This window comes from Bos indicus, chromosome 11 (genome assembly GCF_029378745.1).
Source record: "Bos indicus isolate NIAB-ARS_2022 breed Sahiwal x Tharparkar chromosome 11, NIAB-ARS_B.indTharparkar_mat_pri_1.0, whole genome shotgun sequence".
Lineage (NCBI taxonomy): Eukaryota > Metazoa > Chordata > Mammalia > Artiodactyla > Bovidae > Bos > Bos indicus.
The window spans coordinates 43,540,484-43,555,401 of NC_091770.1; the positions used below are offsets into that span (position 1 = coordinate 43,540,484).

Below are 14,918 nucleotides of genomic sequence, written 5' to 3' on the forward strand. Positions count from 1 at the left end.
AGAATTTTTGCTGTTAAAAGGAACCCTAAAGTGAGTGAATCGTCTCAGGTTTCTAGAAGTAGAAGGAACATTAGTGATTTTATTCAGTAGATTTTAAGCATTTTCACTACTGCCTTTCCCATGATATACTCTCAATACTTATAGAATCAGTGAATGAACCAAGTTCTACCCTCTTCTTTTACAGCTGAGAAAACATACCCACAGAGATTACTTGCCCTTGATTGTAAGTCTTTGTGCAAGGATGAAGGAACTTAGTGTATATTATCATTCCTTAATCTATATTTTTTCATCTTTTGGATTTTTACATGTTTGGTTTTAAAATGAGGCCAATCTGTGAATTTGACTATTTTCCCAGCTTTTATTGTGAATATTTTCAAACATATAGAAAGGTTAAAAGAAGAGCATAGTATCCCTATATCCTTTATTTGGGGTCAGTAATTCTAGATGTTTGCTTGATTTCTTTATGTAACTTTTTTTTTTCTTTTGACATTTAAAAGTAAGTTTCAGGGACTTCCTGGTGGTCCAGTGGCTGAGACTCTGAGCTCTCAATGCAGGGGGCCTGGGTTCAGTCCCTGGTCAGGAACTAGATCTTGCATGCTGCAAATAAGACCTGATGCAGCCAAATAAATAAATATTCTAAAAAAATAAATAAAAGTTAGTTTCAGACATCACTCCATAGACTGCAGCATACCTCTTAAGATAAGTATATTATTATATAACTACTTAGCTACAGTACCAACAGTAACTCCATCGTATCATCTAATATCCACTGTGTATTCAGATTCACCCAATTGAAAAAAATTTCTTTTTTTTTGGCCACACTGCATGGCTTGTAGTATCTTAGTTGCAGGAACAGGGATCAAATTTGTACCCCCTTCAGTGGAAGCACAGAGTTTTAACCACTGGACCGCCAGGGAAGTCCTTTTCTTATATATCTTTTAAATGTGTTTTCAAAGGACTAAACCTTGAGTAGGCATTTGTTAGTAGTAACAGTACTATAATACTATTAGTAAATAATCTTCATTTAAAAGGTGCTCAATACCTAGTGGGCACTTGGTAAATATTTGTGTAGTAAATGAATTATGCCGTACCCTATGCATTATTCACTTACCATATGTGTGTGTACATAGTATAGATTTTCCTCCTTTTGTACCTCCCATATTACTTGATCTGCTGTGTAACTTGCCATCCACATTGCAATTGATGGAGATTTAAACATGAATGCTATTAGAGTGCTATCTGATGAAAACCTACATTAAGGAAGGCATTTTGTGTTGTGACCTGAGAAATGACATTTTCATGGACAACTTAGCCTTACTATGCTTAATGCACTCTTGATATTTTCCAGTCTATTGTATTTTTTTTCACTGCTAATCTGGTCTTTCTAAATTCATTCTGTGACTAACAATGAGTTAAGGGAGAACATCATGCTAGAACAAACTGCCCAAATACGTGGCCATATATTTAAAAGTGTTTTTAAGTGTTACTACAGTATTTTGTGCAGGTGAACCTCACTGTTGGTAAGAACAAAGACTCATTATTTTAATGAAGAAAATCTAGGATCACAAATCAGATACCTTTTGATTTGTTTTCTATTGAAGGTTAGAATATGGTCTTGTTCCTGGTGGAAACTCAGTGTGAAAATAACAGCCAAGTTTTTAACTTAAGTTTTTAAATTGTCAACTAATAATAGACATAGATCATGGGGAAATATGGTTAGTGAAGGCATTCTTCATTTTCCTACAAGTGTATAAATATATTATGGCTTTGAGTTAAAGCATATTTTAAAAAATCTACCCTGAATTTTAAAAAAGAAAAAAGTAAGTGAGAGGCTTTCATGTATTGAAATACACACTGGTTTTCTAGCTGTTACCCAAGAGATAATTTTTCACTTATAAAAGATGATTAAAATCCCCCAGACCTGCATTTCCTTCCTTTATGCCTTTACAGTGTGCAAAGAGGTTTGATGAGCTGAAGAGCAGTGGAAGTTCACCTGTGGACAACCAGTATAGTCCCCTCATGGCTGCTGGAGAGAGTCCTGTTGAAACTTTAGCCACATACATCAAATCCTCTCTTCTTGACACACAAGGAGAATTTCAGGAGACTCCAGTTGGTCAGGATGCAGTTTCTAAAACAGGTAAGGTTTTAAGAGCAAAATGCAGTACTTGTCCTTATGATAATTCTGAAAAATATTATGCATTCCAGTCAACTTTATTTAAAGGGTAATAGAAACCTTAACAGGAAAAATCTGTTAGTATTTGTATCTTCCTGAGCTTTAGAAATTTGTCTTTGCTATATTTAAAAAAAATTTAGATGTTAACATACAGGGCAAACACTATTACCAAAAAAAAGGTTTTCACTATATTAAAATCTACTACTCCATTGTGTTAGCCTATTTGTGTCATAAAATTTAGAGGAATTTGACCTGTACCTTTTACTTAATTTTTTTTTAACTGAGAGAATCTTGCTTGTCTCTCCCGAACCTTTTTTATAGCTCCCCTCTATGAAAGTCAGTAGTAGCTTCAGATGACACAAAAGCAGGGTATGGGAGATGTTCTCCATATTACATTGAAAATCATAGCTGGTTTTAGAAATCTTCAATGTAGTGAATTGTTTTAATCTCAGCAGTAGCAGAATATTGATACAAAAATTTGCTTCAGGAAGAGAAACTATATTGTAGGCTTTTGAACATTTGACCCCTGTCCCTACATACCAGGTTAGTATTTTTTTTTAATCTTTAGTGTAATGTTAGCAATTTGTGACTGTTTTTCATACTGTTTCTTTCATTTACCTTTAGAAATATTAAGGCACCTAACAAAGTTCCATCTTTAACTACTCTTGGAAACCATGCGTTTATAGTATAACCATTCAATAAGTAAGAACCCATTTTCAGCTAGAAATGCTAACCTCCCCCCTTTGTTTTTGTATGTGTTTGTTTCTGTATTTAAGGAAGACATAGTATAGCTTCCACAAGGAATTGTTCTTCAGAAAGTGAAAATTGTACTACTCATAATGGTGGAGAAAAGACTGAAGAATCTGAAGGGTAGGAGGCTGGTTCTTTGCTAGATAAGCTTTTAATATGAATATCAACTTCAAATTATAAAATATATGAGTGATGATTATATATATCAGTTACCATAATTTAGGAATTTCACATTACACAGTTGCTGAAACAATTGATCTCAGGGTAGTTGATGTGTTGAACTATCAACAACTGCTTAATAGGTGAACATATGGCTTATTCATACTACTTATAAATTAGACAACAGTTTTCCACTTTAAAAATCCATTTTCATCTTATAAATATTAGAAATAACATCCATTAACATAAAGTTTTGGAAAGTAAAATTTAAAACCCAAAGAAAAATCTCTGCCATTAGTTCTTCAACTTTATTAAAGAAACTGGATGTGTATTTTAGAACTATTTGGATATAATTACTCATTATAGAAACATTTAAAAATTAAAATATATATTTCAATGTAATGCAAGTTTTAATAATTTTGTATTGTTTTGTGTACTTTACATACAATAAACTGCACATATTTTAAGTATTCACTTTTGATGAATGTTAGCCATATAACTAATGAAGATAACATTTTCATTATCTCTAAAGGTTTCTTTGGGTATTTTCAGTTTTGATAGTTTTTTAATAACACATATCGTAAAATTTACCCTTTTGAAAAGTTCTGGGATGGATTCTAGAGATGGATGGTGGTGATAATTGCATAATAATATGAGTGCATTTACTTTATGTATATTTTACTACAATAAATAAAAATTCACCCTTTTGTAGCTTAGTGAATTTTACTCACATAGATTTTTTAAAATTTTATTTTTACCGTGACAGATACTCAAACAATATATTCTTAATGTTCAACAAATACTTTTTCTTGGTTGCATGGCATGTGGGATCTTAGTGCCCCAATCAGAGATCAAACCCGTGTCCCCTGCATTGCAAGGCAGATTCTTAACGACTAGACCACCATGGAAGTCCCCTCATGTAGATTTTTAACTGATAGGTTTGTTTGTGTAGCATAAAAATTTATCAGGTTGATTTTTTACTATTATTATTTAGCATTTCATGTTTTGGCCCAAAATTTCACCGAATTTTCATATTTCATTATACCAGCCATTATCTGTTTATATTTTGACCGTACTGTCTTCGGAAGAACAACTTGCAAAGTTACTTAAATTCCTTTATTTTGACAAAGCACTGATTATTAATCTTTTTTCTGTTGCCAGTGTTACTTCAGATGTAATTTCTTTGTGTTAAAAATTTTTGAAGTTCATTTAAATACACATTAAATTCATATTGTAGATTAGTGTATCTCTTCCTATTTAATCGTTTCCTTTTGTAATGTAATGACATGAAGGCAGCTGTGGATCACATGAGTATTTCTTTTTGAGGTAATATAATTTTCAAGGGCATATAAATTCAAAGAGTATATAATTTTTGAAGTAGTCTTTCTGATATATAAACCTATTCTTAAATTGTTTTTTAAATAAGTAAATAAGCACATTGTAGTGTTGAGTTTTTAAACCACATTTACTGATTTATATTTATTGAATGCCCAGAAACAAGCTTTCTAGCTGTTAAAAATAACAAAACAGATATTCTAATTATTCACCATTCAATGAATAATTTTAACTTTTTCCCATTCACTAATAGTAAGAAGATTCTAGTGTTTCATCTGTATCTCCTTTCTGTATCCATTACCATGTAAAAGTGCCATTTTATGTTCCTCACAAGAACTAGAAATTGTAATTTAATTTTTCTTTGTGAATTGGTATTTTTTAAAAACACTATAATTATAATTTGAAAATAATAAGTTTCAAACCTTTTATAAGTTCTATAGTAAAAAAATTTTGTTTTACTAAGTCAGTAGCTTAACTAAAATTAGTCATAGTTTTCAGGTACAGATCAGCATTCTAGAAAAGTGCTAATGTAAACTTCTGAATGTCAAGCCTTGTAAAACTGATATGTGGTTAAAACCTTGAAAAACATCTGGTTCTGATACTTCCAATAAATGTCAATACTATTGGCTCCTCTTCTAAAACTCTAATAATTTCATTTCTGTGTAACATTTTTCATGAAGGCCAAACATGGTGATCCATGTATGTGATGAAGCAAAAAACTTGAAAGAAGATTTTATTTGCCCACGAGATCTTTTGATATCAGAAATGAAGTACTTTGCTGAATATTTATCTGTGGATGCCCAGCGCTGGGAAGAGGTGGACATTTCAGTTCATTGTGACGTTCACATTTTCAACTGGTTGATAAAATATGTTAAAAGGAACACTAAGGAGAATAAAGATTGTGAGATGCCCACTTTAGGTAAAAGACAATCTATTACTTACTTTGTAGTGAAATTCTTGTGTCAGTTGGTAGTTGCTTCAGGCAAAATAGGAAATGTGGAAAATTGTTCAAACCTTAGTATTTATGTTCAGATTAGTAATCACTGTTTAGGAAACTGATACCTCATTCTTTTTTAGCAAATTTTAGTGAATTTATGGCAAATGGACAGGTCTCTAGATTAGCCATTTTCACTGTATGTTACGATGACCGACTGCTGGTGTCCTGAAGATCCTTTTAGGGGATCCACAAGGTCAAGGGAATCTGCTTAATAATGCCAGGATGTTATTTATCATTTTTCCCTCTGTGTTGACATTTGTCCTGAAAGTGCAGAAGTAATAGAGGATAGAACTGTTGGAGCTTTAGCACACATCAAGGAAGGAGCATCACATTGTATGAGGGGTCACTGTGTTCTTCAGCCCATGTGCTCATAGTAAAAACGGGAAAAAAAGAAAAGGCAAAAATAGTTTCTCTTAGGAGTATCCTTGATGAGGCAGTAAAAATGACTAATTATATTAACTCTTGACTCTTGACTATACATTCTTCTGACATTCTACGGGATGACACAGGAAGTGCAGTCTTGCTGCACACCGGAGTATGATGGTTGTCTGAAGGAAAAGCACTTGTACAGTTGCCTGAGTTGCAAGCTAAATTAGCTGCTTTCTTACAAAACCATTTTTACTTGGAAGAATGGCTGACAGACCCTCACTTAAGCATCTGGCAGATACTTTCCTCCTTTTTTATTTTTTAATTTTTCTTTTGGCTGCACTGCACAACTTGCAGGATCTCAGTTCACCAATCAGGAGTTGAACCCAGGTCACGGCAGTGAAACTCAGCATCCTAACCACTAGGACCAGGGAACGTCCAAGGCAGATAGTTTTTTGAAAATGAATTAAGTGAGCCAGTCATTGAAAGGGAAATAACTAACAATATTTGTTGCCAGTGATAAAATTCATGCTTTCAAGTAAGAATTAAGAGTTTTGGGAAACTTGTATCTGCTTGCATGTGCTTGATAGTTGCTCTATATTTAAAGACTTTTCTTTAAATATTAACAAATAAGACTTTTTAATATAATGTATAATGAGATGTTTCAACATTTGGAAGATCTGCATAACTCAGTAAACCAGTGTCTTTCAAATGATCAATGCATGATGTTAACAAAAAATAATGCATAGATTAAAGATCCATTCTCATTGCAAGGTAAATCAGACGATTTTGAGATAGCAGAATAGGAAATGCTCTTAGTATGATTTTGATTCCCGTTGCAACTAACCTTTAAGAAAGACTACCCACAAATTCAGTGTGCAAACAGATGTGAGAATCAAACTATCTGCCCTTAAGTCAGACACTGAAGAGATTTATAGAAAATGTCAAACAGTGTTATTTTCTTTTTTTTTTTTTGAAAAATACAGTTATTTTCATAAAATTATGTTAATATGTAATGAGTTTATTAATTCATTGAAAAAGAATAATAAATATTTTAATTTTTTTTGTGTTTTATTTTCCACTATAGTAAATATGGATAGATGTAACCCAGTTAAACAAAAGCTTTCTAGGAATCTCAGCTTTTAAGATTCTTTTTTAAAAGAGGTCTTGAGAGCAAAAGTTTGAGAACCAATGTTTTAGATGATAAGAAGAGTAATTACTAAGTAATCTTTTTTGGGCATTGACTTGTATAGGAAATCACACTGGTGGGGTTTAATATAAGTATTTCTGTGCACTAGAATTACAATTTACAGTAATATCAAAATATTTCTAATTTCTTACTAGTAAATAAATCTATACTGACAGTATAAAAGTCTTCTGAGGAAGTTCATAATTTAATACCTTTTTGTGACCAAATTAAGGGAAAAGGTTTCTAATGGTTCTTAAAATTACAAAATTGCTAAATCAAAATTTTCAACCAGTCAAAAGGTTAAAAAGTGGCCCAAACTTGGTCATTCTGTAATCTTGACCTTAAATCAGTGGCTACAAGTGTTAAGCTTCTATAAAAGCAATCTTTAACTAGGAAAACTAGCAAAATGCTTAATTCCATCGCTAATAATCCAGACCTTGGGTCTTAACTGTAGTGGGTCATATTATAGTTGAAATTTTTCACCAACTCCTTCCTCTCTTTACCATTTCTTTTTGAGAACCTTCCATCTAGAATTGTTATTTAAGAAAAGATTGGAATTACTTATTATACTTATTGTGTACATAGTCCTTTATTTAGGAGGACTGTCTTAGTACTGTAACAGTAAATATCAAAATGTTTCTTTTTCCTTAAATATAACTCATGGAAAATGACTGAGGTTTACTGAAAAGATCGCATCAGCCAGCATCCCCTTTCCCTGGTTGTGCCTTTGAAGTCTGCCTTTTTCATTTCTGCAGTAGTAAATTTTCTATTATCTTTAAGAATCTTTTAAATTAAGCATTTGTTCATAACAAGCATTTGAACCACTTTTGAAATAACTTCATTGTGATTTTTGTGTGATGAGTTATATTCTCAATTTTAATTATCCTTTTCCCTGGTTTAGTTAAGGAGGAATTAGTATATATCATATCTTTAGCTGGAGTCTTTTTACTCGATGTAAATCTAATTCCAGGGCAAATTTGCTATGTTTTCTCTATACCCTAAATTTTAACTTTGCATTTTCTTTCTTGCATATAAGCCGTAGTAAGATTTTATTAAATTGTTCTTATTAAAGTAACCTCGTCTTTTAAGGTGAGAAGGAGCCTGTTCTAAGGAGATTGAGATGAAAATCAAAAGGAGAATTTAACTTTTTCTCTCTCTTTTTTAGAGCCAGGAAACGTCATTTCAATTCTTATTTCTTCAGAGTTTTTGAAAATGGATTCACTGGTAAGTATTAACAAAAGATCCAACTCTTCTATTCACCTATGCTTGATTTAACATATAACTTGATGTTTTTTTCAAGTGTCTAGAAAATTCGGAGACATCTTCCTAAAGTAGTTGTTGATTCAAGACTGTGATTCATTAGAATCAGCTGCTGGTGTTTGGAGGTACTTTGTTGTATTGGGAAAGGCTTAAGGCTACTGTGTGTCATTTGCGCAGGATGCCTATAAAGCTAGCAACTTATCCTCGGGGGAGGAGTTAGCTGTTGCATCAGATGAAACTAAACAGCATTAATTTTGCCCCAAAAGGGATTTGGCCATAAAACCAAATTAAAAGAAAATTAATTGGAATATATTTGTTTTACTATTTAAATAATTGGTTTAAACTTGTACTGCTCATTTGTGTCTTTCATTTATAGTTAAGCAAACTAAGAAATGAATGCCCAACTGCTAAAAGATGTAATTTTGTATGTGTAAACCACATGCTTATGTCTGTTGTTAAAAATAGTTGATGAAACATAAAAGCACAATATATCCATATCAGACTCTTAACACTGAATATATTTTTCTTCTTTTTCCTTTTATTTAATAAATTTCTTTATCATTCAAATGTTTTTTTATATTTTTTGTAGTTTTAAATGAATATTTGCTTTTCACCTCTGGTAAAACTACACAGAGCAAAATATTCCTTTACTGTGTTAACAGATGTGAAGTTCATTTATTTGTTTGAGGTTTTATTGTATTTTTGTACTCCTTAGTCCCTCCCTCTTCTGTTGTTGGTATTAATTGCTTCAGGGGAGGGTTATAGGGAAAAAAGAGAGACTAAAAGAGTCTCTGAGTTTTGATTTTTGTAATCTAAGACCTAAAGCACGATTTTTATATCATAGCAAAATATTTAGAAGAATACATAATTAACCAGTGCTGTTTTTCCCCAAAACACCATCTACCTTGAAAAGTAAATATACCTGACATTGAACAAAGGCAGAAAGCAAGCACAACAGAGCTGAGAAAACCCTAAAGTGACTGAAATTGTTTGTTAGAGAAATGGAGACATAAAACTGTCACTAAGTTTAGTAATAGAAAGTCACATATCTGTACCCTTGAGTTTGTCTACTTAAGATTTATATCTGCCACAATCATGAAAGATGTTCATTACATTGTTGTTCAAAATATTCTAAGAAGTTTGAAATTTTTTCTAGCTATGTTTGTATAAATTTGACCTACTAGACCACTTTGGAACAGTATAGTTTGACGCAAACAGGCAGAGCTAAGTTATTGCCTAGCAATACATGGGTTAAGCCTTTAATGAATCTTTATCTTTGAAAAGTATTGATATGACATTATCCTTTCTGTTTCTATCTTCAACACATTTTCTGTGTTTTTTTGTTTAGGTTGAACAGTGTATACGGTATTGCCACAAAAATATGAATGCCATTGTAGCTACCCCATGCAACATGAACTGTATTAATGCAAATCTTCTTACACGTATAGCTGATCTGTTTACACACAATGAAGTTGATGATTTAAAGGACAAGAAAGATAAGTTTAGGAGGTAATTTTTAAAATTTAATTTTAAAGGTAATGTTCCTATTAGAAAATAATGTTATTTTTATTTCATTTTAGTAAAAATTCTATATTTAGAATATATTTGGAAATCTATTTCCATTTTATTTTAAATGAATTAAAATATGGGGCTTGTCAGGTGGCTCAGTGGTAAAGAATACACCTGCCAATGCAGGAGATGCAGGAGTTGTGGGTTCAATCCCTGGGTTGGGAAGATCCCCTGGAGAAGGAACTGACAACCCACTCCAGTCTTCTTGCCTGAAGAATTCCATAGGCAAAGAAACCTGGTGGGACAGTCCACAGAGTCAGAAAGAGTCCGACACAACCGAGAAACTGAGTGTATCTGCCTGAAGTAAAATGTATTCTGAGCTGATGGCTTGAGGTGAAAAATAGTAACTAAATTAGTTACTTTGTATAAGGCATATATAAACAGATTATGATGGTGAATTATGTTAAAAATTATCAAAACAGGGCCTTAGTATAAAGGGGAAGAGTTGTGTGAGATGAGGTCAACAGCGTTAGGAGCTGTGTAGGTCATACAGGGAGTGTCTACTTTATTCTAGGTGGAATGGAAGCAGAGGAGTGGCATGATCTGGTTTGTTTTTAAGAAATCAGTCTATTCTGTATGGAGAAAAGACTATAAGGATATAAGAAGCAAGACCTATTTGAAGTCTAGTGCAGTGGTCTAGTGAGAGATGGAAAGCTTAGGACTAGAGTTAGAGGCAGGGGTTCTGGAAGGAAGTAGGTGGATTCAGAGTATGTTATTACAAAGATTTGACAGATTTTCAAATGTGATGATATAGGAAAAGAGAATATTTTAGGATAATTACTAGGTTTTAAGGTTGAGTAACTAAGTGAATGATAGTGTCATTAATAGAGCAGTGACTGGGGTGAGGGGAATCAGAAGATGTGTTTGGATCTTGTTGCTGTTGCTGCTGCTGCTAAGTCACTTCAGTCGTGTCTGACTCTATGGGACCCCAGAGACAGCAGCCCACCAGGCTCCCCCGTCCCTGGGATTCTCAAAGCAAGAACACTGGAGTGGGTTGCCATTTCCTTCTCCAATGCATGAAAGTGAAGAGTAAAAGTGAAGTCGCTCAGTCGTGTCCGACTCTCAGCGACCGCATGGACTGCAGCCCACCAGGCTCCTCTGTCCATGGGATTTTCCAGGCAAAAGTACTGGAGTGGGGTGCCATTGCCTTCTCCGTTGGATCTTGTTAGGTTTATTTATTTATTTTTATTTTTTTAGGTTTATTTAATATATTTAATATACTTCTTGGACATTCAGGTAGGATGGCAGGTAGATGTAAGTCTGAAGTTTAGGTCAGAGTTCAGGGCTTAAAATAAAAATATGAGTAGATGAGGTTTAAAGCCATAGAACTGAATGAGATTTCCTAGCCAGACCACATGTTCTCCACCGAATTGCAATGGCACCTTTACTATAAATCAGGAGATTTTATATGTGAGGTCTCTTTCTGGATTCTCCATTTTATTCTGTTGATTTCTTTGTCTATACTTTTATCAGTAGGACACTGTCTTAATTACAGTAGCTTTCTAATATTTTTTTGGTATCTAGTAATCTAAAATTCTGGAGAAAGAAATGGAAACCTGCTCCAGTATTCTTGACTGGAGAATCCCATGGATAGAGGAGCCTGGCAGGCTACAGTCCATGGGGTTGCAAGAGTTGGACACGACTTGGTGACTAAACCACAGCCACCACCACCAATCTAAAATTCTCCAGCTTTGCCATTCTCCAAGATTGCTATCTTGGTCATTTTATATCCTTTGCCTTTCCACATGAATTTTATAATCAGCCTGCCCATTTTCTCTTTCTTTTTCTCTCATATACATACACACACACACACACACCTGCAAATTTGAGGGTTAGTATTGAACCTGTAGATTTGGGAAGAGACATCTTAATAATATTGAGTCTGTTCATGAACATGGTATAACTCTCTATTTATTTTAGCAGTGTTTTATAGTTTTTAGTATAGAGTCATTTTTCCTTTTTTTTAAGTGAAATTTATTCCTAGGCATTTGAATTTTTTGGTGCTATTATAAATGCTATTTTTGTTTATTTCCTAATTATTAACAAGAGCATAGTGTAAAGACTGCCCAACATTTGGAAGATTCAACAAAGGAGAGTTAAGGAGCCTGAGAAGGAAGAGCCAGAGGGTCAAAGGGAAGGCAAAAGGAAAGAGGGTTTCAAAAAGGAGGAAGCAATTAAGTGTTCAAATATGTGTAATGCTGCTACCATGTAGAGTAAGATGAGGACAGAAATGTGGTTGATTGGATTTAAACAACTTTTTTCCAGATGTTTGCTCTGAATGATTACAGAAAAATTAAGTTAATGTCTAACATTATTGTGTTATATGCGTGCTAAGTCACTTTAGTCATGTCTGACGTTTTGCAACACCATTGATTGTAGCCCACCAGGCTCCTCTGTCCATAGGATTCTCTAGGCAAGAATACTGGAGTGTGTTGCGATACCCTCCTCCAGAGGATCTTCCCAACCCAGGGATCAAGCCTGCATCTCTTACATCTCTTGCATTGGCAGGCAAATTCTTTACCAGTAGCATCTCTTGGGAGGTCCAGATTATTATATTATGCATAATAGTAAAGTATTAACATTTATTGAATGTTTAATACTATGTCTGACACTCTTTAAAAACACTATCTCATTTAACCCTTTTAAAATCTTATGCATTTGAAATTAGTAGCCCCATTTTCTAGATGGAGAAAATAAGTTTCAGAGATTTTAAGTTGCCAAAGGTCATGTATGAAATTATTGGTAGACCCAGGATTGTTAAACTTCTCAAATCCTCAATCTGGAATTTTCCTTAACAAAGAACTGAAAGAGAGGTAGACATCCACGTGTCTCATTTTTCTTGTGAAAATTGATTCTTAATCAAGCAATTCTCATTAGTAGATTTACTTACTTAGAGCAGCAAAAAATGTATTATAAATTCCCACGGAAGGACTCTCTAAGGACTTATTAGTCTTATTTTCTACGTGTGCAAATAGGTCAGCATTTATTTTCATCACTATCAAGTAATTTTGGTATCGTGGATAGAGAAAATTAATTTGTTGGTCATTTGTTGTTACTAGTAAACTTTTTTGTAAGAAGATTGAGAGACTGTTTGATCCTGAGTACTTGAATCCAGATTCTCGGAATAATGCAGCAACATTATACAGGTATATTTTTCTTTAGTATGCTATGTATTGCAGCTAAATTCTTTAATTTTAGTACATTTGAAATTTTCTTCTTGAGTGTTTTTTGTATTGTCTTTGTTGTTTTTTTTATACAATTTTAAAGGTTACTTTCCATTTACAGTTATTACAAAATACTGGCTATATTTCTCACATTGCATAATACATCCTTGAGCTTATCTTATACCCAGTAGTTTGTATTTCCCACTCCCCTCCTCCTATTTTGCCCTTCCCTACACTTTCCCCACTTATGACCACTAGTTTGTTCTCTATTAGTCCGCTTCTTGTTTGTTATATTCACTAGTTTGTTGTATTTTTTAGATTCCATGTATAAGTAATGACATACAGCACTTGTCTTTCTTTGTCTGACTTATTTCATTTAGCGTAATGCCCTCCATGTATGTTGCTGCCGATGACAAAATTTCGGTTTTATGGTCAAGTAGTATTCCATTGTGTGTGTGTGTGTGTGTGTGTGTGTGTGTGTGTGTGTATACTCACCACATCTTCTTTATCCATTCCTCTGTTAATGGACACTTGGGTTGTTACATATCTTGGCTGTTGTAAATAATGCATCTATTAACATTGGGGTGTATGTATCTTTTCAAATCAGGTTTTTTTTTTTAATGTCTACCCAGGAGTGAAATTGCTGGATCATATGGTGGTTCTATTTTTGTTTTTTTGCGAGCCCTCATGCTGTTTTCCGCAGTGGCTGCATCCATTTACATTCTCACTAACAGTGTACAGGTGTTCCCTTTCTCCATATCCTCACCAGCATTTGTTATTTGTGTTCTTTTCAATGATGTCCATTCTGACAGGTGTGAGGTGATATCTCATTTTGGTCTTCATTTGCATTTCCTTGAGGATTCAGTGTTGAACATCTTTTCATGTCTGTGTTGGCCATCTATTATTCCTCTGTGGAAAAATGTCTGTTCATTTCCTCTAGCCATTTTTTAATCAAGGTATTTTTTAATTGTATCTTTGTGTTATTATAGATGCTGTTTGTGTAAGAAACTTTTAACAAAAGAAACAGAAAGAAGAATTCCTTGCATTCCTGGAAAAATCAATGTGGATCAGCATGGAAATATTATATACATTCATATAAGGTGTAGTGAAAATAAAATACAGATTCTTAAATGTGAATTAATGGTGTATTTATAAAGCAAAACTACTTCTAAAAGGAATGGGAAACATTTTTTCTTCATGTGATCCAACTCTGATTTAGAAAGATGGTACTTTCAAAACAAAGTTGTAAAAGTATATTTTATCTTGAAAGATATTCTGATCAGTGCCATTAAAATGATTTTTCACTGCTAGATTTCAAGTGTTATATTGAATTTGACAAGAGAACCAGATTTATTTTCAGATGAATTTTAGAGTGAGGCAAATTGTCTTTAAAATTGGATTTTCTATATTTAGTCTTCATACTTCTTCAGTATTATATTAATGCATAGTTCTTTTTCATTCTCCTTAAGTTCAAAACTAGTTCTCATCCTGAGTTGGGGAGTAGGTGGAAAGGGTTATAAATAGGAATAATGTCTCAGGAAAACAAAAACTTTAAAATATATATGTGTGTTCTCTGACAGTATCCTACTGCTAGTGATTTATTCAGAGAGGTAATGTGGATTTATGAAAGCACTTAGTAAGGACATTGATTGCTGTATATCAATAAAAAACAACACTCAAATGATTAAATGAACTAAAATATGTGTATTTGTATAAAACACAAAACATATTTTGTATTTGTATAAAACACATTTAATTGCTTCTGAATGTTCAGTCTTTGAGAATGTAAAAGAATATGTAGTGTGTGTTAGTTGCTCAGTCATGTCCAACTCTTTGCAACCCCATGGACTGTAGCCCACCAGGCTTCTCTGTCCATGGAATTCTCCAGGCAAGAATACTGGAGTGGGTAGCCATTTCCTTCTCCAGAGGATCTTCCCGACCCTGGGATCGAACCCA

General features: G+C 33.4%; 1 protein-coding gene across 5 annotated transcripts in view; it reads left to right on the forward strand.

The window, feature by feature from the left end:
* Positions 1–14,918, forward strand: part of SANBR (SANT and BTB domain regulator of CSR) — a 62,842-nt gene that overhangs the window by 15,022 nt on the left and 32,902 nt on the right. For 4 of the 5 annotated variants that reach the window (XR_002181750.2, XM_070798732.1, XM_019970208.2 and 1 more), the window contains 7 exons: positions 1,951–2,137; positions 2,950–3,043; positions 5,098–5,336; positions 8,135–8,193; positions 9,578–9,738; positions 12,858–12,944; positions 13,952–14,062. Coding sequence is in view for 4 of the 5 variants with exons in the window: in XM_070798732.1 (XP_070654833.1) it covers positions 1,951–2,137; positions 2,950–3,043; positions 5,098–5,336; positions 8,135–8,193; positions 9,578–9,738; positions 12,858–12,944; positions 13,952–14,062 (938 nt within the window). In the remaining variant the exon portion in view is untranslated. Of the gene's footprint in view, positions 1–1,950; positions 2,138–2,949; positions 3,044–5,097; positions 5,337–8,134; positions 8,194–9,577; positions 9,739–12,857; positions 12,945–13,951; positions 14,063–14,918 lie in introns of those variants that run through there. The other variant, XM_070798735.1, reaches the window with a different exon arrangement.